At 47.5% G+C, this 27,675-nt stretch overlaps 1 protein-coding gene across 1 annotated transcript in view; it reads right to left on the bottom strand.

The window, feature by feature from the left end:
* Positions 1-14,634, bottom strand: part of KDM5B (lysine demethylase 5B) — a 59,050-nt gene extending 44,416 nt beyond the window's left edge. The window contains exons 1-2 of the mRNA XM_075443014.1: positions 14,396-14,634; positions 1,123-1,200 (exon numbers count right to left, since the gene is read on the bottom strand). Coding sequence (XP_075299129.1) covers positions 1,123-1,200; positions 14,396-14,533 — 216 coding nt within the window. The 5' untranslated portion in view covers positions 14,534-14,634. The remainder of the gene's footprint in view (positions 1-1,122; positions 1,201-14,395) is intronic.
* Positions 14,635-27,675: the final 13,041 nt, after the last annotated feature.

Below are 27,675 nucleotides of genomic sequence, written 5' to 3'. Positions count from 1 at the left end.
ACAGATACCACCAGCTTGCCCTCAAGCCACTTTTTGCTGACTTTTACTGCATTTAGAAAAGTACTGAGAACAGACAAGCAATGAGTTTTTACTGCTAAAACTTACCTAAACTAGCTGCATTGCTAGGACTTATTACATTAATAAATGCAAAATCATCTTACAATTTGGTTTATTTGTAATAAACAAGAAAACTAATATTTATGATTTATTACTAAATATTTTAAAACCTTTTTTCTGTTAACCCTTTTCATTCCCAATTGCATTTGTTTCATTTATGGATATAAACTGGTCAGAGCAGGGAATGCCAACTAGTCTGGCTGCAATTCCCACAGCAAGGTAAGTGGACTGTTACTATGATAAAGAGTAGCAGCTCAGACTAATTTTGACACATTTCTTTGTTACCACATTTTCTATTCCTAAGGTAAAAAATGGCTGCGCCTATACAGACTGGCTTGTTCTTGAAGTCCAGAGAGCTGTGAACCAGCTTGTGCCCACACAAATCTCTCTCAGCATCCAAAGCCAGCATTTGAGCCCTTACCCTGGCACTTCACCACATCAGCACTTTCGAAAGCAAGCAGCATGAGAAAAATCAGGCAGGCAAAGAGTCACCGGCATTCCAATCCTTACCAGCCCCGAGCTAACCAGGACTCCTCACCACTCCCTTCTAGGCTGAATTCAAGAAAGCAGTGAATGAAAGTGCTTGTGAACAGCAAATTTCCACCAAATGAATCCAGATTTTGCAATTGTTTCTTCCAAATGGCTTGTTATTTTTGAAGCACTCTAAATGTTTCATCTCTTCTCCTTTTAAAAGATGCTGCAAAAATGCAGACACGAATCTATGGCACTTGAGAATCCGAGTTTAACCACTTCTAAGCACCTCTGTGTGGAAACGGCCTGATTTATGTTCCTTTAATGAGCGTTTACTTTTTATGCTTGGTATGTTTTCAAATAGGATCTGAAACAGACTAATTTCTGTGCTAATTAAAAACTGCTGTTCAGAGGTCCTGAGTGCTGTCAGCTCAAGCCAAACACAGCTTGCGGTCAATCCACTGGAAAACACCACCTCTCCAAAAAGCAGTAAAACATTCTGGAGCAGAAACAATGTTCAGCTTTACAGTTTACCTCTAGTTCATTGAGCCTCTGGATCCTTGGTGTAAAATGAAGCTTATCGACATCACACGCAAATGGAGGCTGCCAGTCCTGGAAAAACAGAAGAGCTTCATCAAAAGACCAGGAAAATAAAGGAAACTTCTCCACATGACAGTCAGAAGTCAGGTGAGCCCAAAGCATGGAAGTGGTCCCCATGATTTCCAAACCCTCCTCGGCACTAATCCACACAGCGCGCAGCAGGATCCCAGCACGGCGGCTGCACAGCATCCCAACCCGTCAGCCATCCCACTCCACCACGCTCCCCGCCGTGGAGAGGTCTGCTTCTGCTTCCAAACTGCTTCACGCTGACCAAGCCTGGAATGCAGGAAGAATGAGATACGCCAAGTGAGCTTCACTGTCTACCCCTAAAATACTTCGTTGTGCCATTAAAACAGATAATGAAGCCACGAAATGAATGACATTCGGGGACTAAGGACCTGTCTCAAAGATAAGGATGCTGTCCTGTGCAACCGCTCGAGGTGACCCTGCTTGGCAGGGGGGCTGGACTAGGCCATCTCCAGAGGTCCCACCCTGGCACGCTGGGATAAGCCTCCAGCTGTGCACCGAGCCGCTCCATCTCCTCCCTATCCGCGCCGCGGAGCTGAAGGTGCCGCACAGGCCACTCGCCCCGTTCTCACCACCGCCATCGTCGGCCGAGGCCCGTCCCAAACGGGAGCCATATGACAGCCGAGGGCTGTCTCTGCCGGGCAGCGAGAGGAGACGTCCCTGGGAAGAGCTGCCACCACCCAAGGCAAACAACACAGCGCTCTGAATGGAGTAACAGAAACGCAGTTACAACTATCGGCGAATTCAGTATTGTCACCACGCAAGGCACAGAACAAAGCCAAGTTTCATAAACCATGCCCCAAACTGCAGCGCCTGCCCGTCGGGAAGCCTAACGTCTGACAGCAGAGACCGTACCGCTCACGATGGACAAACGCAGCAGTCAGCACTGGTAAAGGCTGGTCTCTGAAACCAACCGCAGCTGCGCTAAAAACCCGGAAAAAAAAAGTTTATTTTCTTCATTCCTTGTCTGCAAACAGTCAGGAACGGCTGGAATATGACCAATTCAAAAAGACTATTATTACTTTGACAAAATACCTGAAACAGGTAGTGCTATTTATAAACACCACTATAAAGCAATTTTTATCTTTTAGATCTCTGACATCTATCACACGCAGTCAGCTTGGCAATACACAGCTTCACTAAACCAAATTAGATTTGATTTAAACTTGACAGTAATTTATTACATATAAAGGTATCTTATTATCACTAATTACAGAATGAAGATAACGTGCATGTGAGCTACTGATAGTGGAGTAAGACAAGAGCTTCCTACCAGGAAAAAAACAACATTTCCTCAATGCCTGGGGACTACGGCAACTGCAGTAACACCAGCATCACAGGCAGAATATTTTATTTGTTCTTTCATCAGACATACTTAATACAAAGACTAGTACCACAAACAGCCATAAAGGATTTGCAAAGCAATTATCTTACATACAAACACCCAGGCTCCGTTCTACGTTGTGACAACCCCATCCTGCTGCTCGAGCAAGCCCATGGCAGACCCAGGTATTTTCCCAACCAGAGAGGAGAGATGCAAGAGTCACCGAGCGTGTGGAAAACCCGAAGAGCAAAGAGGGACACCAATCTATGCATTTTATCAAACTTACATCGACTAATCCAGACCTCTAAGTTAGTAGTAAGAGAAAACTCTTCTGATGCTATAAGGCATTTTAAGCACATCAAAACTTGGCAAGGCCAGGTTGAAATTAAAATCTGAACTGGAAATTAGATGACAACAGGGCGGTCAGGATGACAAATTATCAAGAGGATGGTCAATCCTCAACCAGTGGGACGTGCTTCTTAATAATTTTCATTCCTTTAACCACAACACTAAGACTGGTGTCCAACAGCATGATGTTCTTAAACAACAAGATAAAATTAACCCTACTTTGACTAGATCTATTTTGTTTGGCAGAACACCAATGCAATGCAAGTAGCAAGTCTGATGCAGAAAACCGTTGCTGTTCTTTTGTAATGTTCTGATACTTGACGAATCATTCGTGGCTCCCAGACTGTGAGCTGAGAAACATGACTGGGAACATTTAGGGCAAGATTTGAAGTGTCAAAGTATGACATGACAAATCTGAACTTCAAGCTGAACCAACTGGTTACATCATCAGGCACAAGTCTGGAGTTTGCCCTGTGTGTGAAGAGAGACAGACAGCAGACCGGCAACCAGACCAGGAGAGGGCACACGGTGGTAATGACACGCAACACCCACTGGACATTCTGGGGACCAAATTAAATTGCTGAAGGGAGAACTGTAAGCCCCCAAGTGCTTTGCTTAGGCTCAGAGAGTAAATCAAAAAAGAGAGGCACGTGCTGTCTGACTGCTCAGCTACATTATAAGCCAAGGCTGTCTCCAAGTGGGCTGTGCATTACCCTAAAACGGGATCCTGTAATAAGGATCTCCAGACAACAAGAATCACAAAATGGTTTGCGTCGGAAGGGACCTTTAAAGGTCATCTGTTCCAACCCCCCTGCCACAGTCAGGGACCCCTTCCACCAGCCCAGGGTGCTCCCAGCCCCGTCCAGCCTGGCCTTGGGCACTGCCAGGGAGGGGGCAGCCACGGCTGTGCTGGGTGACCTGAGCCAGGGCCTCATGACCCTCTGAGTGAAGAGTTTATTTCTTATATCCAGTCTAAATCTCCCCTCTTTTAGTTCAAAACCATCACCCCTTTTCCTATCGCTACAGGCCCTGCTAAAAACCCTGTTCCCACCTTTCTTATCAGCCGCATTTAAGTACTGGCAGCTGCTCTCAGGTCTCCCCGCAGCCTTCCCTTCCCCCGGCTGCCCAGCCCCAGCTCTCCCAGCCTTTCCTCCCAGCAGAGGGGTTCCAGCCCTCGGATCATTGCTGGGGCCTCCTCTGGCCCCGCTCCCACAGCTCCAGCTCTGTCCTGTGCTGAGGGCTCCAGAGCTGGACGCAGGGCTCCCGGGGGGGTCTCACTGAAACAGGAAAAAAAGAACACGAGCAAGAATTCGGCTCACATAGGCAACGACGCCACTACCGAGCCTGACACGGTGCTTCAGGGCTATCGCTCGCAGACCGTCAGTGAAGCCAAAGAAGGGAGAGGGGAGTGCAGGAGACTGTTCTGGCTGGGCCACGTGTACCCTGGCACAGGGTCTGCTGCTCTGGGGAGAAGCCCAGAGGAAAGCCCTCGTGCCGCTGGGGCACAACAGGAGGAACAGCATTCCCACCTGCTCCTACCGGCCCCAGCTCACGCTCAGTCTTAAAGAAATAAAGATACAAGGGTACCCAGGACAGACACAGACTTAGGTAGGACCCACTGCTAGAAAACAGCCTGTCTTCAGACAGGACAGAAACAAGCTTGTCCCCCCGACTTATGAAAGCAAATAAAGAAGTTTACATGCACTATCTCGCAGAAATACCTCATTCACAACACGGCGTACCAAAACATACCGCTGAAGAATTAGCTGATTAGCTGCATATGTCTCCTATTTATTATTGACTGGCATATGTTTTGGGAAATTCTTTCCTTTTTGTCCAAAGACACTTGCTCTAGCAAAAAACTCATTCTCTAGATCACTGGAAAAAGTAACACGACTTCAGACAACACAAACTTCCCCAACAGGTCCTTTTTCTACAGCTTGCAGTTTTTAGGGTTAAGGACACCAAACCGAACAATACAGACACCGGAACACTCCGAGGGTACATCAGCTGTTTCACAAAGAGAAGCTTTGGAAACTCGTTCTATTCAATACAGGACTTTCAGCAGACAGCTTTTCAGTCTATCAGGCAGATGGGTCCATCAACTAGAAACAAAAACTTCAGAGCCCTAAACTTTTAGCAAGCAAGGAGTCATCCCAAGAACTTCTGCTGAGATACGATAAATTGGCTTAATGCAAGGTAACACTGACTCTGCTCCGGCTTTTGACATTTTTAAGCAGGTAGAGCTGAGGGAAATGCATGCTATATATTACATAATGGGTCACATCAGATAATTATAAAAAGATTTCTGACTTTCAGAACATACCACTGTACATCCCACGACCACACACTGTTTCATACGACCTTAGTCACAGACACGCAGCCACTCACCATCCGGAGAAACGCCAGCAGGTGTAGTGACCATGCCATCCTGACTACCACTGACCCGTTTTAAAGTCACAGTTTATTTTGGAGCATCTGAACTACTCAAAGTTGATATAACCAATGAGAATAATATTTATCATTTTATATTCCAGGCCATGGCAAGTTCCTCAATTCCTAAACAAGATGCTTTCCACCCTTCTTCAGTAAGTGTATCATTCATGCAGCCAAAAGCTTGCATACATTCTGAAGCACAACTTACCAAGACAAATGCGACGTATATCAAAAGGAGCATTAAAAGCCACGCGCGTTTTGGAAGAAATGCCTTTCTGCACCTCGGAAAGGCAGCAGCACCGCAAGAGGGAGCTGCCTCTTGGCCAGGTTCGTTGCCAAAGCTGCTGCTCCGCACCGGAGCGTGGCTGTGGGAGAGACTCAAACCCGCTCCACGGCCTCGCTGCCCTTAGGTTTATGTCTGGGAAATGTGAGGCAGCAGTTGCCACCCTGCATTAACTTGCACGGTCCTCAGAAGCTCAGAACTGGTCTGGATTTCTCCCTTTTTTTTTCCCCCCCAAAAAAAAGTGTTTAACATTATCAATTTAAGTTTCTTTCAACAGCCACACTAAACACTAAGATTAAGGATATGCAAAAAGCAAGAAAACCTGAATTTCCTAAAACCCCCAGTTTTTACACCACCCGGACTCATCTGAAATGGCTTTGTTGCTTTCTGTTGTCCATACGTGATTGCTAGGAGCCTGCAAGAGACGCGCAAAACCATTCGCCTGCGCTAGCACGCGTCTGTTCACCAGACCTAGCCGAATAAACCCCACTACAAACCCACGCAAAACATCAGACTGCCATCAAAACTGCAAACTCTTCTATAACCTCCACAGACAAATGCAGCTGAGCAGAAGGCATACTCTAAGCATCACATTTCAAGTAGCAACACAAACTGCCAATGGCCAGGAGAACCATTTCTCTGTTCCTCCTTCCAGATGCGCTGTTACAGGGATGGCAGGCTTCGTACCATTTCAGCTGGTAAACACGGCACCTCACCCAAACTCACTTCTTAAAATTTAACCACCGCCACCCCCTTGAATTCAAGTGAACAAGAAGTTACCAGTGTCACTGGTAAGCTGTTCTACAAGTTAGGTTGCTTCAGCTTTTCTTTTTCCCTTGTCGCCATCTCGTTTTTAACCAAGTATCTTGTTTGCTTGCTGTCCAAGCAGCTATTCACGAACGCTTCCTGGAAGCGATGTTTCAAGACATTTTTCAATAAACAAATGTCTTGGTTTTTCTTCTCTTTACAGGACTAGCTTTCCAGCCCCACAAATAAAGATATTCCTCGGGCTTTTTTTCTGAAATCCCTCCTATTTTTCTGAAATCCCTCCTATTTTTCCTGTTTCGAAAGCATTTTGAAGCATTTTACTTGCAATCTCTCCAATGTCAGCCACAAAAAGACGTCACTTTCATTATTCTGCTAGACAGCGTCTCATAGTAAGATCCAAAAGAATACCTTGGCAATTCTCGGCAGAGAAGCGCATCTTCATTCAGTTAACTACAGCAATTCACCGCTTCCCGGGACGCCCACCCCGCCTGCGTGACCTACATTCTTTGTTCCCAGATCTGTGCTCTTGCCTTTGCGAAGGTGCGACGCGCTTGCTGCCTCCGCGAGGGACGGAGCCGACTCGGGGACTCAGGAGGGCCCCTTTCGGCTCAGGGTTTTACGACTACATTAAAAACACCCTCGAAAGAAACTCAAGACAGCAGAATCTGTGCAAAACTGATGTGCACCATCATTTATCAGCCCAGCAGTGTCAGTGGGTCATCAACAGAGCTTCCTTTTGAACGGGAACTAATCCCCCTCTGACCCTGTTACAAGGCAAACATTAGTTGCCAACTCCAGCCACCAGCAAACCCAGTTTGTTGGGACACGGTCCCTCCATCGTCATTTTCACTGTAGCTATTTTTTCCAACAAAAAACCACCAAATTCCTCCTTGCTAAGAAGGGACCCTGGGTGCAGTAATGTACCTTACATAGAAAACTCTTCAATAACATCAGCTTGGTGAAGTATTTTTTCTTTGATACAAAAGTGGGCTCTGTTACATACTGCAGACTAGCAAAGGAGAAAACACAACCACAGCTCCTTCCAATCCAACAACCACAGCCAAAGATGAGCTTGCAATGGGAATCACCTCTCTAGATCCCAGTGTTTCTGTGCCAGCTCCAAACTTGGAGAGGGAAAAAAGCTCAGGCAAGCTGGAGATGATTCTCAAGCATCAGAGCTGGCTGCTCCCTGGGACCCAAAAGTAGAGGACGGAAACTATACACAGTGTTTGAACACCAACACAAAAGGGGTAGCAAGGTTTGCAGACAGGAGATACCAGTCTCCTCTCCATGGAGGCAACTGCCTGCAAAGAGCAGATACAGAGGCTCTGGCAGCGCCAGCCAAGAAGCAGCAACGTACCAGCAGCGCTGCGCAGACAGCGGGAGATGCTCGGGGCGTCGGGGCACTGGCAGGGAACCCACGATCTCCGATTCACTTCGGAGGCACTGACCAAGACCTTGAAGCAGCGCATTCATCAGTACCGGGGCCACACTCCGCTGCCAGTATCAAGTCCCCAAGAGCTACTGCCACCTCCACTTGAGACACAGTATGCTGTGGATAGACCTTTGGTCTGACCCCGCGGCACGCTCCCAGAGCGTGTCCGAGTGGCACGGGCAGCTCAGATGACTGTTTCTGGAGCTCTCCCATCTCAGCCTTTGGAGACAGTCTGCCCTCTGTGGAGCTCTAACCGGCAGCTTGCAAACCTAGATCTTAACCCAGTGTAACTCGGGTTAAGAAGAGACTGAATGGAACGGCCACCCCAGAACAGAAGCAGACCAGCTATGGACAACGCTGCTGGCTCCCGTCACCCACAGCCGCCGACCCTCAGCTGCCCAGGGCTCTGCCGCTGCTGCAGCAGCAACCATCTGCTGCCCCGGGCATCAACCACGCTCCCTGCCCGGCCTGCTGATTCATTTTCACCTGCAACGCACTTTCAGTCAAGAGCATTTACTCGGACTCACTCGTAAGGGTAGCACTCCCCCAGCAGCTCCCAGTCAGAACCCAGTCATCTGGGCTGGAGAGAAAGCACATCCTAACGGATACGCAGGCATAAATTAGTCCCATTCACTGGCAGCTTTAGTTTCAGTGCGAGGGAAGGGAGTCGTGTTTAGTTCGAAAACTCTAATTTCAGCTTTTAGCTAACTGACACTGTTTATCTCAAGTCAAACAGACTGAAAACTACAAAAACTCCCCAAACCTGATGCCACTATTGCCCCATATAGAGAGCTCCAGACGACACTGCTTCATCTCAAATTTCCAATGAGCTGAACCGAGTGGGTGTTGAACAGCCCTCACTGGGAGAGCCCGAGTCAAGGAGAGGAGGATGCTCTCACCGTCCTCTAAGCACACTCCAATGTTTCAGTGTTTCTGAAGTGCAGAAATCAGACCACTGGTGACCGCAGCAGAGCTGCACATGGCAGCTACCACTAGTAGAATAATACTCATTTTTCATATTTTCCTGATAATTAAAGATCAGATGAGACCAGTAAATGACCTATTCTAAATTTACCTAATTTCACAGTACAACTCCTGTATTGAACACGGCAAATTCTTCATTTAAAATCAAAAATTCTTCATGAGCTTCAGTGACTGATCTATTTTTCTTCATATGAATTCAACAGCATGTGAACAGGAACCTCAGCACTAAAACATCTCTTCCCCAAAACCTGCCCATTCTTGAACCCAACGTTCCAGAAAGGGGCAAATCCACCCCCCCCCTTCGTTTTTTCCCTAGCAGCTGAGCACCTCACAGTTCAAAGCACATGCCCTGTTATCTAATCCAGGCGAACCTGGTTTACGCTCAACAGGAACCAGCGGCTCAAGTGCTTCTCATCAAGACCGACAAACGACGCAGCATCTATGATTTTCTCCCTACGAAGTTCACTTACGTATTGTACTTGAGTTAGCTCTGTTTTCAATAAAATCAACTGACTGAGCCCCATTTGATATTATCAAATCGGAGGGACCATCACAACCATCTTCCTGATCAGGACAAAGTGTAACAAATCTCTGCATTACGCCCGTTTTAGTGGTGGCCTGTTGTACAACTGCGGCACCAGGAGTTTGCCAGAACCCTCAGCACAGTGGCTCCAAAAGCAAACTGGGTTTAGTCCATAATTTCATAAAGTGCTTTTGGTTTGTTTTCTGTTTTCTTTTTCTCCATAAAAATGAAAATAAATCAAGCAAGCAGCTGAATGAGCAGCCTGACCAGACACTGCTTAAACCAGCATTGCTCCTGAAAACACGTCCCCGGAGCAGCAGCTTCAGTTCTCAGAAGCCCTGTGCCTTCAGGTTTCACCACTCAGGCTTTGTTAAGGTCAAATTTTTCAAAATCCATTCTTTCATGTGCAGCACCTTCTCGACACTTCCCTGTACCCTCTCTAGTTGTCAAATCTTTTTAGAATTCTCAAACAAGTGCGGTATTCTGAATGCTGTATTTTCTGCTCTCCTGCTACCACAGAGGTAAAACCATCCCATTTTGCACTAAGCAACGCCAGTGCCGCATTCACTGGTTTAGCCAAGGCATCCCTTCTACCATCACACCGGTTTCCACAAGGATCTATTTTTCTACGATCCTCCCTCCTCTAAGACTGGCCTACGCTCCTTTGTTCCTAAATGCAAGACCTGACATTGAGTCCTACTGAAGTGATTACTGTTTCATAACATCCTCTATAACAATGAGCCGTAACGATACCGTAACAATATCCACAGTAAACCTGCCATCTATATGGAATAATTTCTTTTGTTCTTCTAGACTTTTAATGAAAATTAAAAGTCAAGCTTTGGCTTGAGCTTCTGAAAGACCATTAGAAACCTATCCTTCATTACAATTTCTCATTAATAGTTGAAATAATTTGTGATTCCTTCAGTATGATATCAATTTTGCACAATAACGATTATAATTAGAATACCGAAACACATTCAATTAATTTATAGATCTCAGATCATGACAACACAATTGACTTAACCAAACACATAGTCTCATACAAAACAATAAAACTAATTTGACAATACCAGTTTTCATACAATCGTATTCCACACTATGACCTCTCGAGTTCCTGTTCAGGACTGCATCAGCCATTCTGCTACCCTGGACAGAGATGCGGTCAACAACTCTCGCACCCATGAAGAATTCAAATCCATAAGGAAGTTGATTCCTCCTGTCCTCTTGAAAGCTTCCCAGTATTCCACGATTTACAGAAAAATGCGAGCCCATAATTTAGAGAACTCCAGTGTCAATTCTTTCAATATTACTGCTATATTAATACAGATGTTCTAAACTTAAAATGCTTAGTTTTATCAGGGCAGACTAAGGTTACTTGGAGACCTTAACCATACTTCTCCATATTCACATTATTTAAAGCAGTGAAATTTACCCTGAATTTCCTCAATTTTCATGTTTGACCATGGGAAAATTATAACGTTTCTAGTATACTATACAATATTGTATATTTTGAAATTGATGGACACAGTAAGTAAGGCTTAAGTAACTGTTGTTAGCAATTTCTTCACGGCAGCAAAGCAACTACACAATGAAGCAGAAGGAAGAGCCCATTCTCAAGAAAAACTTCAAGCAGGAATGGTATCATACACTCTACATTTTACCTTTTATTCTTAAAGCTACACTTCAAATTTGTTAGACTGTTTACTTTCATTAACTACTACCAACAACCTACTTCAAATAACCATACCATTCTCAAGCAATGCTTCATTTCATTCCTGTAAACGGAATTTGCAGAGCTGTCATAAAACCTTCCAGAATCTAAGGCCACCGCTTGACGTGCCCAGTTTCGGAATAAATCCAGGGTACCATTTAAATGAAGAAATCCTAATAAAGGATGTTTTCAGTTCATAAAAGAAATTTCTAACTACATCACAGCACACGAAGGACTGCAAACAAGTTGTACACCGTCCACTTTTCTACGTCTAGCCCTCCACCTTCCGAGCAGCAGCAAAGAGTCAAAGCATCTCTAATTTACGTAGCAGGTTAACTACCAGAAACAACCACGGCTGGTAAAGCCCTGTATCTCACCTCAACACTCTGCTGCCAGTGGGACTGTCTACTTCTGCTCCAGACTGCTGACAAAAAGCCTTCGCTTTGCTGCTCCATACACAACAGCGTCAGTGAATGTGGCTATTGTGGCACCCTTTGCAAGACTGCAGTACCCCAGAATCACCCAAGTAAGAGCTAAACTAAGTCATCAGCGACAACTGGAACAAACCGAACTGGAACGCAGCGGAAGAAAGCCTCTTTTGAGTGCTCAACTGGAATCTGCTAGGCAGAAATTACACCTCCCGTTATATTTCTGGACGTTCTTTCATCCTGTGAACACGCAATGATCACCCAGAAGTCTACATACAAGAGATGCCTCAATAACCCCCTCACAAAACAGTTCCCTGTCCTTGAAGCCTGCCACACAAGAGAAGCCACCACAGAGCTGGTTTTCTCCAAGCTTACTGGGTGACCAGTTAATGTTAGCAGACAGGTACCAGAGAAAAAGATGACCCTGGTCCTTCAGAGAACAGCGAGCTCTGCTCTTCATGCTCCTGTGCTGAAACATCAAGGCTAGCTTAGGAGTAACAACTTCTTCACAAGCCAGTTGTGAACACACAGTTGGGCACCACCAGCCTCACACAACGTTGTTCCGTATTGCAGTTCAGATAAAAGCCCAAATTCATCTGCTGATAATTATCCAGCAGTGTTTAAGCTAAAATAATGCAAGCCCAGCAATCAAATTTTTAATTCCTTTTTCGGCACAGATCCTGACAGTTCATGGTGCTGCCTACCTGCTTACTGGCACGTAACCAGACTAAGAACGCAGACAAAAGATTCACTTGGATGAGTGAGGCTTTCAAACCTCGGCCGTCACTAAACAATGCATTCGGTTGGAACATACATAATTTTGTGAAAAGGTCGGTATAGTTTGTAGCTCACAGTGTTATAAACCATTCAATTACACGGAAACAAACAACAACTGAATATTCACTGCGTCTCCTGTTTTCAGGAGGAAGGGCAGGAACTACGTCAACTTCAAGGCCTTTTCTGGTAGATCTGGAAGAGCTCCCTCTATGTTCTAGGCCAGTGAACGAACAACTGCGCTTGCACAAGTCATCCAAGCAATCACCTACGGCAGACAAGCGCCATGGAAGCCAAGCTCTCGGGAAAGCCAGGCCCCACACACCCATTAGGTGCTCAGCCCGCAGCAGCTCCAACTATTTGCATCCTGCTTCTAAATATGTTCAGTGAAACACACGATCATAAATACAGGCAGATATTAGCTCTTTAGCAAGTGAAGGTGAGAGTATGCCAAAAACGCAGTCGGAGTAATTCACTCCTTATGAGAGCTATTAATTTACGAATCTCTAACAGATAATACAGCTCACAAGAAGCCTTTATTGTAGGGTTTTGGCTTTTTACACAAGCAGCCAAGAAACAGATGAGATTTTTCAAAACAAATCACAAAAGAAAAAAACCTTCATAAAAAATCTGCTCTGCTCACAGTTGCTGACATACTACTGACAACATACAACCCAAAAAGATGATTCTACTCAAAAACATTACGCAAGTTCAATGTTGACTGCATAATGGAAACCATCTTACCCCCTTAACTATGTCAGCACTTAGCTACACTGCATGAAGAAGGGCACTGGCATATTCCACCTAGATATAAATTCAAGAGCGTTCTCGTCAGCATTTGTATCACTGCACACCAGGACCCTTCTTCCAGAGAACAGAAACATCTTCCTCTCCAGTGAGATTCACATCATTCAATCTGCTACAAGCGTTTCTATCATCTCAGACGATAACGCCACAAGTTACTTCTATTTTAATTCGGCAGGAAAACGATGGTTACCAACAGGAGTACTGGCAATGATCAAAACATGAAACTGAGGAGCATGTGTTTCTGAACATTATTTCTTTGTACTCAGAGTCTCACTCACAAAACTTAAGTCTGCAGAAACGTTTTGTCAGCTTCACCTCTTGCTGGATGAGATCTAAGGCTCTCCGCTGCTGCTCAGCATTCTAGCTGCTGCCGTCATGTTAACTACCTCAAGCCAGCTGCACCACCAAAGACTTGCACCATCCTCCACTTAGAGAAAGAGCAATTCACTCAAAATAAAGGCGGTTCACACACGTTTGTTAACTAGATTTTTATTCTGAGAAGCCCTTCTCACCAGTGTGCTGCTTACCCCTTTAAGTGAACTACCAATTGTGACTACACAAAGTAGGGTTCTAAGCTCGGTTCTAAGTTCTTCACTGTGTTTCTCAGTAAACTGAGTCGGCCAACAAAACCAAATCAGAATTCTCACCCCGATTTTGAGCTTACTACCCCATCGGTCAAGGCGATGATGATGAAGACGAAGGCTTATTACTCTTCCCACTGTGTATTGCATTCTAAAATGGTGGCCATGTCTGCCTAGGCTTCAGCTCGGAAAGCCACCAGCCAAACTCCCGGCCGCGGAGTTCGGCGGTGCCCAACTTGCGGAGAACAGTTCCCTGCGTGCGGGCTGAGCCGGGCCCGGGCCAGGGCCGCCCAACGGCCGCCGCGGAGCCGGGCCCGGCCGAGCAGAGGTCCCCCAGCCCCGCACCACCACAATGCCAACATGGAGGGCAACACCCAGGCAGCTGCCTCCTGCGGGGCTCGGCCCGGGGCCGCTCGGCCCCCCGCAGCCGCTCCGCCCGCGGGGGTCCGGCCAGCTCGGGACTGCGGGGGGCGGCCGGGGAAGCGCGAAGGGGCCGGCTCAGCCGCTCCGGTCACTTCGCCGCCGGGCAACTTGAGAGCGACTTTGCGGGAGGCGGCGGGCGGCCTCTAGCCCCGCACCCCCGGCCCGGCGCCGCTCAAACTTCCGAGCGGCGGAGGGGGCGGCCCCGCCTGCCCGGGGGTCACCGGCGCGGCCGAGGGGAGCGGAGCGGCCGCCGGCGGGGGGGGAGAAGGGGCGGGCGGCCGCCGGGCCGGTGCGGGCCGGGCCGGGCCACCACACAAAGGCCGTTCCCCGGCGGCGCCATGCGGGCACTCACCGGCGGCGGCCGCACCTTGCAGATGCCGGTCTGCTCGGCGATGGGCCGGATCTTGTGAATGAAGGCGAAGGGGTCAGCGAACTCCTCCCAGCTGGGCTCGAAGACGGGGCACTCGGGCGGCGGCAGGAACTCTGCCATGGCCCGAGCCGGGAGCCGCTCTGCTCCGCTCCGAACAATCCTCCAACAGTCGCTGGAACGCCGAGTGCCGCTGGAACGCCGAGTGCCGCTGGAACGCCGAGTGCCGCTGGAACGGGCCGTGCGCCTCCGCCGGGGGGAGGGGGGGGGGCAAGGAGTTCGAGAGAAAAGAGTCCGCCCCGGCCTGGGCGGGGGGAGGGGCGGCGGCCGCCCCGCCCCGTCACGCGCCTTTGTGAGGGGGCGTCGGGGCCGGACCCCGGGACTGGGGCGGGGGGGCGGCCGCTGAGGGGAAAAGCCCGGTCGCGAGAGCCGGAGCGGCTCCGCGCCTCGCGCCGCTCTCAGGCCGTTGGCCGCGCTCGGCGCGGACAGAAGCCTCGGGCGTGCCGCTCACCGCAGCTCCCGGTAACCCGGCCCCGTTCCCCGCACTCGGTCGCTTTTGTGCGCGGCCCCGCGCCTCAGGCCCGGCCGGCCCCGCTCTCCCCAGCACCGCCGGGCGGGCGAGGCCCCTCAGCCGCGGGCAGCGGCGCTCCCCAGTACGGCAGCGCGAGGGCCGCGCCTCAGGCACCGGCCGGACCGCGGCCGTTACAGCCGCTCGCGCCTCGGCCGGCAGCACATGGGCCGGCGGCCCCGAGCTCTGTTTACATGCGCGGAGGGATCCGCCACAGCTGACGGCTGCCGCCGGCCGGCGCTTCTTTTTTTAAAGAGCCTCTCCGCTTGCCGCCATTGGCTGCGCCGCCGTCGCGTCACAAGCGGGGCGGGGGCACGCGGCCCCGCGCGGCCGCATTGTCTGGGCCCGGCCCCGAACGGCCGCCGCGAGCCCCTGGCGGCCCGGCCCGGCCCCTTTGTTCCGCGTCGGGGGGAAGTGGGGGGGGACCGTGCCCGTTGTCCTGCGGCCGCCCGGGGACACCGGGGTTCCCCCCCCGGGGCGAACACGGGGAGGGCCCCCCCCGCCGTTAACGGCGACGAGGCGGCCCCCCCGCCCCCAGGGGCGCTCGGTGCCGCAACCCCAGCCCCCGCGGGGGGAGGGGCGGCCCCGCCGCAGCAGGCGCCGCACGTAGCGCACGTGCGTGGCCGGGAGGCCCCGCCCCCCTCGCGGCCCCGAGCCCCGCCGCCATTGAGCGGCCCGGGGCCCGGCGGCGGCTGCGGGCCCGCCTGAGGCGCGGCGCCGGGGGGAGGTGGCACCCGCACCCCAGAGCAGCGCCCGCGCTTCTGAGGTGAGCGCGCGGCGCTCGCGCTGCGGATTTTAATATAAACTGCGCTGAGGGACCCGAAATACGAACCCGAACTTGGCGAACGGCTCCCTGCTCTGCGAAGGCAATGAACAAGCCAGAGGCGTCGAAGCCGGGGCCCGAGGCCTGGGGCGGTTCCAGCCCCTGCCGGCTGCAGCCCGAGGCTGCTCCGCGCCGAGCCTGTGTCCCCCCGCCCTCACACCAGGCGCTCAGGGGAAGCCCTCAGCTTCCTCAGAATAAATTAAAAATTAGGTACAGAGCACTCACTGCCAAGGTGAGCCTTCCTCTTCCCCTCACTTGAAAATGGAGGAAAAAAAAATGAAGGTGGCTTTGTGCAGAGGGAGGGCTCCTCCACCCCGGGCCATCATCACCGGAGCTTTCCCAGCCACAAACCCCTGGGCGAGGCAGGGCTGAAGCAGCGAGCGCTGCCGGACACCTCCCAGTCCAGGGGATGCTGAGGGCACAGGAACCAGTATCCCACTCTGCGCCCAGCAGCACAGCCCCCATGGGACCTGGCCAGTGGCCGTGCTGGGCTGGGGAAGGTGCCAGGTCCGAGCTGCCCCTGGACCTGCCCACATCTCGAGAAGGTGCAGCACAGCACCACGAGCTGAGCTCTTCTGAGTCTCACCTGTGCAGGGAGCCCCGAGGGGGCTTCGGGGCCACAGCCAGGCACAGGCTCTCAGCACCCGGCCACTGGGAGCATCTCGGGTCTCCAGCAGCTCTGGGAAGAGGCTGCTGCCATCTCCTTTGCTGAATGCTATCTGCAGCTGACTGCTCAGTGAACCTCCTGCCTTGTACAAAAGCAGTAGAAAGCCAAGACATCTTAAACCCTATGTGCAGAGTACACCATATCTGTTTATACTTTCATTTTATACCACAGGAACCTCCAGTATAAGTCACCTAATACCACAATCTGGAGAGAAAACTAAGCTGCTTAATCTCCTTCCAACAGCCGCTCTGCATCACATCCAAAGCTCAGGGGTCTCTGGCATGGAGAAGAACACTTCAAGCAACACGAGTGACTTTGGGTCTGAGAGTTTCCCCAGGAGGTTCAAGGATGCTTAAGCAGCAGTGGTTTCTGGAGTACAGCAAATAAAGTCTTTTTGGTAATGACTCCCTGAGGACTTGTTCCACTGGAGCTGAAGGACCATGTTTAGCAGGACCATTTCTGCTGAGGCAGTCACACACAGAGGCCTCCTCTGGGACTGATGGAAAAACACAAACACAGCTGCTTTACCTGGGAAGTTATGATGGAGGAGAAAGAGCCCTTGCTACCAAGATCTAAACATAAGCAGAGGAGGAGGAGGGAGATCAAGAGATGACCCAAGGATAAAACACAGGTGCCTTGAAGGGAGGGCACGGCAGCTCAGGTCTGGGTAAGATGGTGATGTAAGGTACGGAGTAAGCCCTGGAGGAGCTGTACACCCCAGCAGGCATCTCACTTGTCTTTCCACCTTGCTACCTGCTAACATACATGCTTCATCAACACCAACGTGTGCTTTGACACGTTGCCTGCTCTTGTATCTTCCTCCTGCTGTGACATCTGCAGAGTGTTTGTTGCATTCAGGGGATTAACGTGGCACAGCACTGTCTGGCTTTGAAATCAGGGGCTCTGGATTCTGTGATGAATTCCCCACATATTAGAGAAGCACAGACTGCAGAAAGGAAAGTACATTTCACTCGGAATGAGAATGCAGACATTACTTCTTCACAGTTCAGTTGATTGTAATTAATTAAAACCTTTTATTAGATAAGCTTTCTTCAAGCCTGTTGTATTTGTTCCCAGCGAGCAGAATTTCCCCATTTGCTGCAGTTCAGTATCACACCCAAGAGACAGAGCAGCTGCTGTCCCAGCAGTGACCTAGCAGAGACATCGAGCAATGAGGCATCAGCTTGGCCCAAGGTGAGGAGCATCAAGGCTTCTGACTGAGGCTGAGTACTCTTCACTAGGCCAGGGATTTTTCCTCAGCAGTTCCTCCACCCTCACTCAGCTGTGCCTAGCTGTGAGCTCTGAATACAGCATCCATCCAGAGTCCTCCACATCTGAGTGTGCCTTCACACTGCTTCAGCATGGCTTTCTTCACAGACCACCGGCAGTCCCATCAACCTGTACGGATATTCAGCTCAGCCTGTTTTGTGCTTTCTTGGACAGGACCCATGCTGTGAGCTTCCCTCCTAGTGCAAGCCTCCCCTTCACACTTCCGCACTAGCCATCACTTGTCTGGAGCACCTGCTTCATCAAGCCTATACCGACTTGCTTGCATTTATATATCCAACTCAGATACTGCAAACATTTACGTGTCTGACAGACTGCAAAGAAGGATTAACCTTCCCCCTTTTACCTGCATGCCTGTGCTACCCTAGACCACCTTCCCTTTGGAATCCATGCAGTTTAATTCTGTATCACAGCAAGAGCTTTTACCGCAGCCAGTTCCTCTGGCACCCACTGAGCACTGGTTTCATCAGCCTGGGACAAGAGGAGCACCATGATGAGCTTTAGGAAAGACCATACTCTGACCAGACAGAAGATATTTACACTTTGGACACTGAAAAAGCTAACCAAACTGCTCCCCAAGGCTCCGCAATTGGCAATACTTAAGGGAAGATGCTAATATCACACAAGCTTCACTCCAGAATTACCTAGAAGCAAGCTGGAGGAGATCCTGCCCACAAGAGTCCAGGTTTTAGACTATCATGTCCAGAGACAATCAGCACCACACATAGAGTTTACAGTCAGGTTTTCTGCAAGTCATAAGTGAAACTCCACTGAACTCAAAGCACTCATCAGCAGAGAGTCTGGCCTAATTAAAATACTGTGTTTAGGTGATCACAGTACAGGGCAGGGAGGGAAATATGCTACCTCTCAGCTCTTTAAGAAAATAGGTTCCTGGGAACAAACAGATTTAGTAAGCAGAATCTATGACAGATCAAACCAAACCAGTTTTCCTGGGCAAACCAGCAGCCTGTACAAACCTGCGAAGCAGTTTGAGTTTCATCATCAAGACTAGAAAAGGGTTTTACATTTTCCAGAAAGCCAGCTGCTCCCAGAGATGCTGATGCACGTCAGTCCTTGAGAAAAAAAGGACTACTGGTGTAGAGCTGCTGCCATCTCAGGATCCTGGTTAGAAACATGGAGTGTTCTGGATATAACAGGCTATGGACTTTATAAGCATAGCTTTCAGCTCACAGACATTGTACTGACTCGCTTCCTTTGATGCGAGGTACCCAGACTGTTTGTCTTGCATCGTGTCCTGGCTGAGTCTCAGCAGAAGCATTCCTAGATGGAGAATTAGGTACTGTGCTGGCAACAAGAGAAACATTGGCTTCAATACATAGATGCCCTGGTACTTTTTTTGCCTTTCTTCTAGAAGCTGCACTCCATGCCACTGCCCTGCTCCGTGTCTCTGATGCCTTCTGCGCTCCAGGGCAGCCTAACAAGCATCACCAGCTCTTAACTCCTCAGACTGCAGGCTGAAGATGTCAGCTTCAGGAAACCGTGCTGAGGGGCCATGCTGAAGGGGCAGGCAGGAAATCTGAGCCTCACTTGTGGGCTCGAACAGAGCTGGCCAAGGACGGAAGTCCCACAGCTGCACACAGCTCCCAGTGGGGAGCATGTCAATGGACAGGTAAAAACAGCTGGTAAGCATGTGGAGGACTGAAATATCTCTGCTCCAATATGGGAAGTCCTCCGCAGTTGTGCAACTGCCTTCAGCATTGCTTTTATTAATAAAATTCTTCAAGTCCCTTACCTTGTCATTAGCTACTATTACAGACTGAGTAAAGCCCTACTCCAAATCCTTGGCCAGACTGCCACAAGAACAAGGACAAGCAAACCACAGCCATAGGGAGCACTGGAAAGGCAGAGCTGAGGTGCTGCTCCACACACATCACTTCGCTCTCAGGCAGCTGCTGACTCATGCTCCAATTAGGGTTGTACCTTCTTGCTCTTCAGCATGCTAATAGCAAATGGCAACAGTGTGGGACACAATCCGCTTCCAGGCAGGACATGCAGAGGGTGGGATTCTTCCGGTTAAGTGTGGAGGCTGACAAGGGACCAGTCATCAATGGAGCACTCGGACAGTCAGTCAGGATGAGGCTTCAAGGTTCATTATCTTAAAGCAGGTGTCGAAAATAGTTCAGAGTAACCTCACCCTAAAATCACTTTACTTCTCTGCATTGACTGTACAGGGAGCCTTGAGTGACGGGTTCAGCTCCAGACCTCGATGCTTGGGAAAGCGAACCCCACTATGAAGCCTTGGCAACACAACAGAGCAACTTGGGAAATACAACTGGCTGTAATGCATAAAACCACAAAGCATATATCTTTTTCTTAGAAAAAGCTATTTCAGAAACGAAGATGCAGCTTTTCCACCCCTAACCCATTGGCTGCAGTGAAACAGAAAGTACCAGCACAACTGTTCCCCCCAAAGCATCTGAACTCAGCTGTGGTTTCTGCACAGGGCGAGTAGCAGCAGCACTGAACAAAACCTCAGAGAAGACTGTACTTTCTGCCAGTCTTGCAAAGCCTGCTGTCAGCGTGGTGATGCACTGCACCGCCACAGATAAACCCACTGCCCTCCTCTCCACAACTCGGTGACACTACACAGGCCAGGAGGGAAGCTGGCTTTGCAAAAAGTGTTTAATTAACAAGTCTTGTTCCTAGTCAAGCTTCCTGCCTCTGCTGCAGCTGAAATCCCCCTTGATTACCCAGACATACGCTGCAGGATTCATTTGCTTTTAGACATGTAAAGAGTAACATTAAAGAGGCAATAAGGAGACTTCTTTAGCTCGTGCAATAGCACAGGATTCAGGAGATCCCTGTACTTGGGTAACCTGCAGCTGCAGTCAGGATGGATTTACATGCCCAGTTCAAACACACAGACACTACCCAAACCCTCACCAGCCCACTCCACTGTCCCAAGCTACTATCCAGGCTTCAAACAGCAACTATGCACAAACTCAGATATCTAAGTCCCCATGGGTCACAAAATACACTAAAAATTTAAAGTCCAAGGCTGAACAGACAAGGAATCAGAACATAAGAAAATTTAAGCCACTGATGAATAGCCATGGAAAACTGCCTCTAGAAGGGATTTAAACATGCAGAAATAGTTGCAGATTGCTCAGGTACACTGGAGAATGCATAAGAGCTACATGAATAAAGACAGAGAAAATATTTCAGACAATACTGATGACAAAGGTGGTAAGAAACCACATGAATTATACAAGGCAGACTGATACAGAATCTGGTAGATGGCACAGGTTTAAAACCAGCTGGGGGCCAGAAGGCATTCAAAGGGGAAAGGACATGATTAAACAGCCTGGCAGTGAAAGGAACTTAGGAGATCTACACTCAAACTACCAAAATAAAGAAAAATCAGGCCCTCAGCATGCACCAAGTTCCAAGGTGTTTTTGCAAAGGAAGCCTGGCTTATTGTGTTCGTATCTGGAACCACACATATCTGATGATGTAAAAATTGCAGAATCTCTAAAAGAATTAAGAGCACCTTTTGCAAGGAATTACAAGACTGAACAAAAAAGCTTTCTAGTGACCACAAGTACAACAGTAAGGACTGCTCTTGATCTGCCAGCACCTACAATTCACAAAAAAACAGGTGTATCAGCACATCAGTGCTTTAGAGAAGTGTCTGCAATAAACACATGAGTATTTAATACATCTAATAAAAAGTAAACGAAGTCTAAATCAATATGCAGTCAAGCTGCCCCTCTCAGCCTCATCAGGCAAATTCAACACATGCAGACACACTTACCAGACATTAAAATACTTGTAAGCAGTGAAGATAGTGAAGATAATGAAGCCAGTGCACATATGCTGTAATAGACAAAGCTGGAACTTAAATATGCTGTTGGTATCTGCAACAGCAGTGAACAAGTAAAGCAACAGACACAATTTGAAAACAGAGAGAGAAGATAAACACTAAACACAGCAAAAGTAAAACAAGGAACAGAGGAGGACTTTGCATAGAACTGCCAATAACTGTTGCCTGAATTATGAGGGAAGTCACAGAAAAAGAATCCCCTCCATTTCTGGGTTCTGTATGTGCTCACTGCGAGACATTAACACCATTTTCAAGAGCATTTGTGGACAATGGCAGAAACTGTTCTATCACATACTCCAAGACGTGACTGGGACACTTCCATACACACATGCACATACTTTTGCCTTCCATATAAACACTCCATATAAGTTGGCAAGAACAAAGGCAGAAACCATTTTGTCCCAGTCAGAGAACAGCCAAGCCTGTGGTTCGACAGCAGCTGTAGCTGACCCATGGTGCTCCCCTGATCCCCACTCCAGCACCCCACCGATCAATCCTACACCGAGCCATCTTAGTTCATGACAGCAAAGGAAAACTATGCCCTTCCCACAGGAAGGGTTAAGGTTTTTTGCCAATTTAACACAAAACTTTGTGCCAGAGGCACAGTAAGAGTGAAGACACAATTGCACGGGTGAGAAAGAGGACTGGGACAACAACAGCCAGCAGTTGAGCTGGTTTAACAGCAGCTACAGACATAAAACTGAATGTAGCTCTGCACGGGACAGCTGTGACAACCTGTGCAGAATTGTACAAGATCAACTCCAGAACTGCTGGAAGACAATGCTAGGCTCAAAATGGCACATTCACATCTCTCTGAAAGAACACATACCAGCAGCATTCACCCAAGGCAGGCTCTACAAACTGGATTTTGAAATAACTGAAAAGCCACAGAGGTCCCTACTCTCAGTATAACTGACTGAAAAGTAGCTTTTGCAAGTGGTAATGATGTAAGGCTATGAAATGCATTTGACAGTTGTAGCCATAGAGCTCTAAAACAAAAAAGTAACATGAAAATGCTTAAGGTCTTGGCAGCCTTCCCGAAGAGCACTGCATGTAATTCACCCCTAATTGGAAGCACTGAAACAAGCCACTCAGCAGCCACCTCTGAAAAAGGAATCTGAACATTGACAGCCAGTAACCTCAGAGAGGTCACTGTCTTACAGAAATTTACAGAAGTGACAGATTTAAAGTGCAGGCTAAGAACAGATTCTCAGAAAGACTGAGCTATTTTGGACAGAGGATTTTGTCCCAATTCAAGTCTCTAGAAGTTAAATGCATAGTTCTGGACTTGACACCTTAGGCCTTCAACAGGCAGTTAAGAAATTCACTTAATTCTAACTTTATCATCTAGAAAGAACATAAAAAGCCCCCTGCTCCTGTTATCTTTCCTCTAATCCCCTTGGTATTACAGAAGAATCCTGGTGCACCTAGCTCAGATCATAGGTAACTCACTTTCAGGCAGAATGTTTGGAAGAATGAATCTTAACCCCAAACAGAAGACACAGAGTTTGGGAGAGTTACAAACTGCATAAGCATCTCCTTCACTGCTCTGTGTTCAGTGAACTGCCCGAGCAGCAAAGCTGCCTGGTGTTGAAGTAGTATGCAGACAGAGCCCAGCAACAGCATCTCACCATTTTCATCCTAAAATATTTAGGCATGAAAGAACTGCAGTTCTTTATGAAGAGTTGTAAACAGGCCCTCACCACAGTGTAACAGCAGTTAAACATCACCCATCACCTCCAAAAGGTAACAAAGCTGAAGTGGGAGAAATGCCTAACCAGAATTAATGCAACACATTTGGGAGCTCTGATTGTATCCATATGGACAGAAACTCAAGCCTGTAAAGTTGCCCTGAAATTTTTTTAAACTTCTCCACGACCATCTGATCTCCAGTCCTGATCTTATAAAGTAAATTTAAATATTCCTGCCTACAATCAGAACTCCCTTCCCATTTTGAAACCCGCAAAGAAAGGCTTAAACCCCTGTTCTTCCCTCAGCCTCAAAAAACACTCAATTTTGCAGCTGTTGTAACACAATCACGATGGCACACATTGGGCCAACACAGAGACCGCTCACACAAACACTGACTGGTATCCCATAGGAAGCCTGGGGCAGACCTTAGCGCAGAACTGAGCTCATCTAGTGGACTGCAGTACTGTGCATTTAAGGGACTAAGCAGCACTTCCTTTCTTAAAAACAGAAATTCACTTAAGACTTCCTACGACTTCCTGCACTTCTAAAGATCTGTGTTAAATATTAGAAAAAATATTTCCTAAATGTTTCTGGAATGTTTTCCAGACCCTCACACATAGTATTTACAGCTATTGTTTCCTAGTAAGCATTTGAAGAATTCAACTTTTTGTGCCCAGACCAGAGAAAGCAAAACAATTCGGCAGAGAAACTGCAAAAAATGCTCCTGAAGAGTGACAGGAAGTTTTACAAATCACTGAGGAAACAGGACAGTATCACAAGATCGAAGACTACCTTTAAACAAGCTAACCTGTTTTATGTCACATGAAGCTGGCCATGGAAAGTAGGGTCTTCAGAAAGCCAATGGACAGGCACATGGCATCTGAAAGTTGGAGAGACTGGGTTTTAATGGACACAGTTCACTGAAAAGCTCCACAAAAGGCACCACTCTTCATGTGACTCTTATCCTTTTTATTCTTTTTTTAGTCTCCTGGTATTTTTCAGTCAGCACCTACAATACCTTCAGAGCAATTTGTCCCACTTCATCATGCTCTCATTCCTGCTCTCCATTAACAGCCAGTGGAGACTACAAACCTTTAATCCCCTCGCCCAACTTTTAGAAGAAATCTCTAGATAAGTCTTTGCATAGTCCAGAAGTTACATAGTTAGTCCCCCCTCTAGTTCAGACCAAGATAGGACAGGATTAGTCATCAACACCTTGCCAATACACACAGCAAATCCCTACAGCACTTCCAGTAGAGTTCTCCAATATGATGGAAAAATGCTCTTCAGCTCTTTGCTGCCCAATTTGTTTAAGACCAGGCCCTGCTTTCACAGTAGTCAAATAAGAAACATTTTCTTTTGAAGTAATTCCTTATAAACATGAGATAAGAACCGGTAAGATCAGGAGTCAGCCTAACCCAGTACATTCTTCCTGACAGGAGCCTCAATTACACTGCCTCTGTACCTTCCCAACCTCTGGTAATGCACAGTTCCTCTACAAGATAGGGTATCTCTACACTTGGTACCCTAGCCGATTTTAGATTCAAAGGTACAAATGCATTGACAAAAATCTGCAAAATAATTTAAATCGTAGGTTCTTACAATACTTCAGCAAGTGAAAAAGTCATCCCATTACACTGAAATAGCTCTGCATTATAAAGAGTGACAACTGCAGTTTTGCTTCTGTGAAGCAAAAAGGAAAACACGACCTTGTGCAAAGGCAAACCAAGTTTTATTTGGCAGAAATACAGGCATTTAAAAACAGCAGAGAATGGCATGGGGTAGCACACTAGCAGCACTGTATTTCAGATGTCAAGATCTCCACTGTTGCAAGGTTCATGCAGGTTTGACTGAACAGCACAGAGGCAAGGACAGAATGACTTAGAGAATTTGCCAGAGCGGAAGCAGCATGTCAACGGAAGGCCTAACCAGACCCAAGGCTTGGGACAAGGCAATCAAAAACTGCAGGCACATTTGCAGCATAGTGACAAAGTAATGAATTGACACTGCTGTTCCCTTCGCTTTTTTACTAGTTCCCCAAAATTTTCACAAGAGGTGAGCTCTAAGCCACCCATGAGACATCATGCTCTAACTCCTCCCTATTATTACACTGTGGAGGAAGGCAGAAGGTAAAGCCAGAGAATCTTTAATACCAAGTCATATTGTCCATTTTTTCAGATAATGTTTTACATTTTTCCTAAAACACTGCTGAGCAGTGTAATTTGCAATCTTACCTCTACTTTTTCCACTAGAATAATGGAGTCACACACTATCATTTCTTTAGTCACTTTCCATTCAAATCTCACTTACCAATTCTAAGCCCAAAGAGCCACGCTCTCCTGAAGGCCACTTTTTTCAGCAACAGGCTGCTGGGGTGAATATTATCTGACAGGGTTCAAAGTATGAGGTACAAAAGCCTTTTCCGAATTTTGAGAAAAATTTCCTCTGTAGGAAGAAGGTGGCAGGATATGCAGCCATCTGCTTATGTTACCTATACTGGCCATAAAGCTAAAACAGACAGATTTTTATCATACAATTACACTGTGGCATGCTTACTATAGAAATTAGAAATGTACATAATTATATATATAATATAGACATTAACACATTAAAAGGTATTCATATTGCTTATTCAGAGGACAGAGTGGGTGGAAATCAGATTCTGCCACACTGCATTCCCCTGGAATGGCACCAGAACCACCTTAGAACAGATCCTACAGATAACACCAGCAATTTACAACAAAGTTCACAGCAATCCACCATGAGCTCCAGCTCACTTCCTCCTCCTCCTCCACTTAATGAGTCACAGAAGTTGTTCCGTATCAGGTGATAGCTATTAATTGCCAATCTCAATACTGGAGAAAGCTGTGTCACCACAGAGGTAAAGATATATTTAGTTACCACTTGATAATGCCTGCATGGGCCAGTGCAAAAATAGGCCCATAACTTCTCAAAGCAGAAGTATGGGGATTTCTTACCAAAGAAAACATGCATTTGAAGTTTAGAATTAAAGAAATGCTTTCAACAGAAGAGTGCAATGAAAGTATTTCAAGTAACACCTAATCTTAACCTCTGCAAGTTTCAGGTACTCACTCTTACACTCATTTTAATTCAGTATAGGCTCTCCTCTACATTTGGGGAAACAGACGAACCACCCATTTGTTAATTCAACCATACAGCTAGTAATTATAACATGTTTAAGGATTTCTGCAACTATCTGAAGCAAGAGCTGTTTTAGCAGGATTTTCCTGCTGTAATTATCTTGGCTTCTTATCTGAGAAAAACACTATCTTATCTCAGCGCACTATGCAGATGCCTACACTGAGAGCTAACTGCCCACTAGCTAATGCAACAGTGTTTCTTAATATTAATATAAAGAAAATTTGAGTATGATGTAGGCTGAGAATGTATAATGTATTTTCAGCATCAGTCCAACAGCTCAAAAGTGACATAGCATCTCTTGGAAAACCTTCCACCAGCGGATGCTTGCCATACTTCAGCTTACCATCTTTTCAAAGTAGCATTACATGTTATTTTTAAAAATTAAAAGCATAATGCATCTCAAATCTAACGTGTGCACTGAGACTCCCTAGTCAGTCCAGGTTTTTCAAAGAGCTCAGCATTCAATATGCACAAGGCTTTTACAAGGATGCAAGAGTGCTGTGTCCCGCGCAGACTCATCACTGTACACGTGCGGATAAAACATTTTGACACTGCAAACCAATTCCCATCACATAAGCAGCAATGTTCTAAAGGGTAACCTACACATACAGTAAACACCAGGCAGTATCAGCAGGAAATGGAGCATGCCAGCCTCAAATAATGAGATGAGGAATCCCAGATAGAAAAGCCAAATCATTGCTAAAAGATCACACTGAAGCCAGTTCAGAAATCTACTCCTGCACAACCCCCAGACACACATAACTTCAAGGAAATGACTGAGCTGGCACTTGTGGCCACACAGCATTCTTCATGATGTGCCAGTAGTTCAAGATTTCACACCAAAGATCTAGACACCTGCAAGTCATGAAACAATCCTTCACACATCCCTCTTGCGGGCATTGCCATTACATTAAAAATCTGAATGCATGCACTGAAAAGAAGTCAACCTGACTTGCAATGAATGTGACTGTCTCTTGGGTTATACCTAGCACATTTGCTTAATTATCCAGTAAGTAGGAAAATAAATTAGTCCACAGGACTTGAAATTCTCTACACCCTGTGTCTACTGTGCAACATAAAAACACAAGCAAAAGGAAATGAGAAACTCACTGAAACTTCAGACGTGCTCAGCCATGCTGAATGGCAGGAGGTATGATTTACACAGCATCTGTGTATTCTGCACCAGACCATGGCTGACAAGACAGTCCGAGGCACTCACCTA

Source organism: Opisthocomus hoazin, chromosome 25 (genome assembly GCF_030867145.1).
Source record: "Opisthocomus hoazin isolate bOpiHoa1 chromosome 25, bOpiHoa1.hap1, whole genome shotgun sequence".
NCBI lineage: Eukaryota > Metazoa > Chordata > Aves > Opisthocomiformes > Opisthocomidae > Opisthocomus > Opisthocomus hoazin.
The sequence above is the reverse complement of the archived record's forward strand: the minus strand, read 5'-3'. Positions and strand labels throughout refer to the sequence as shown.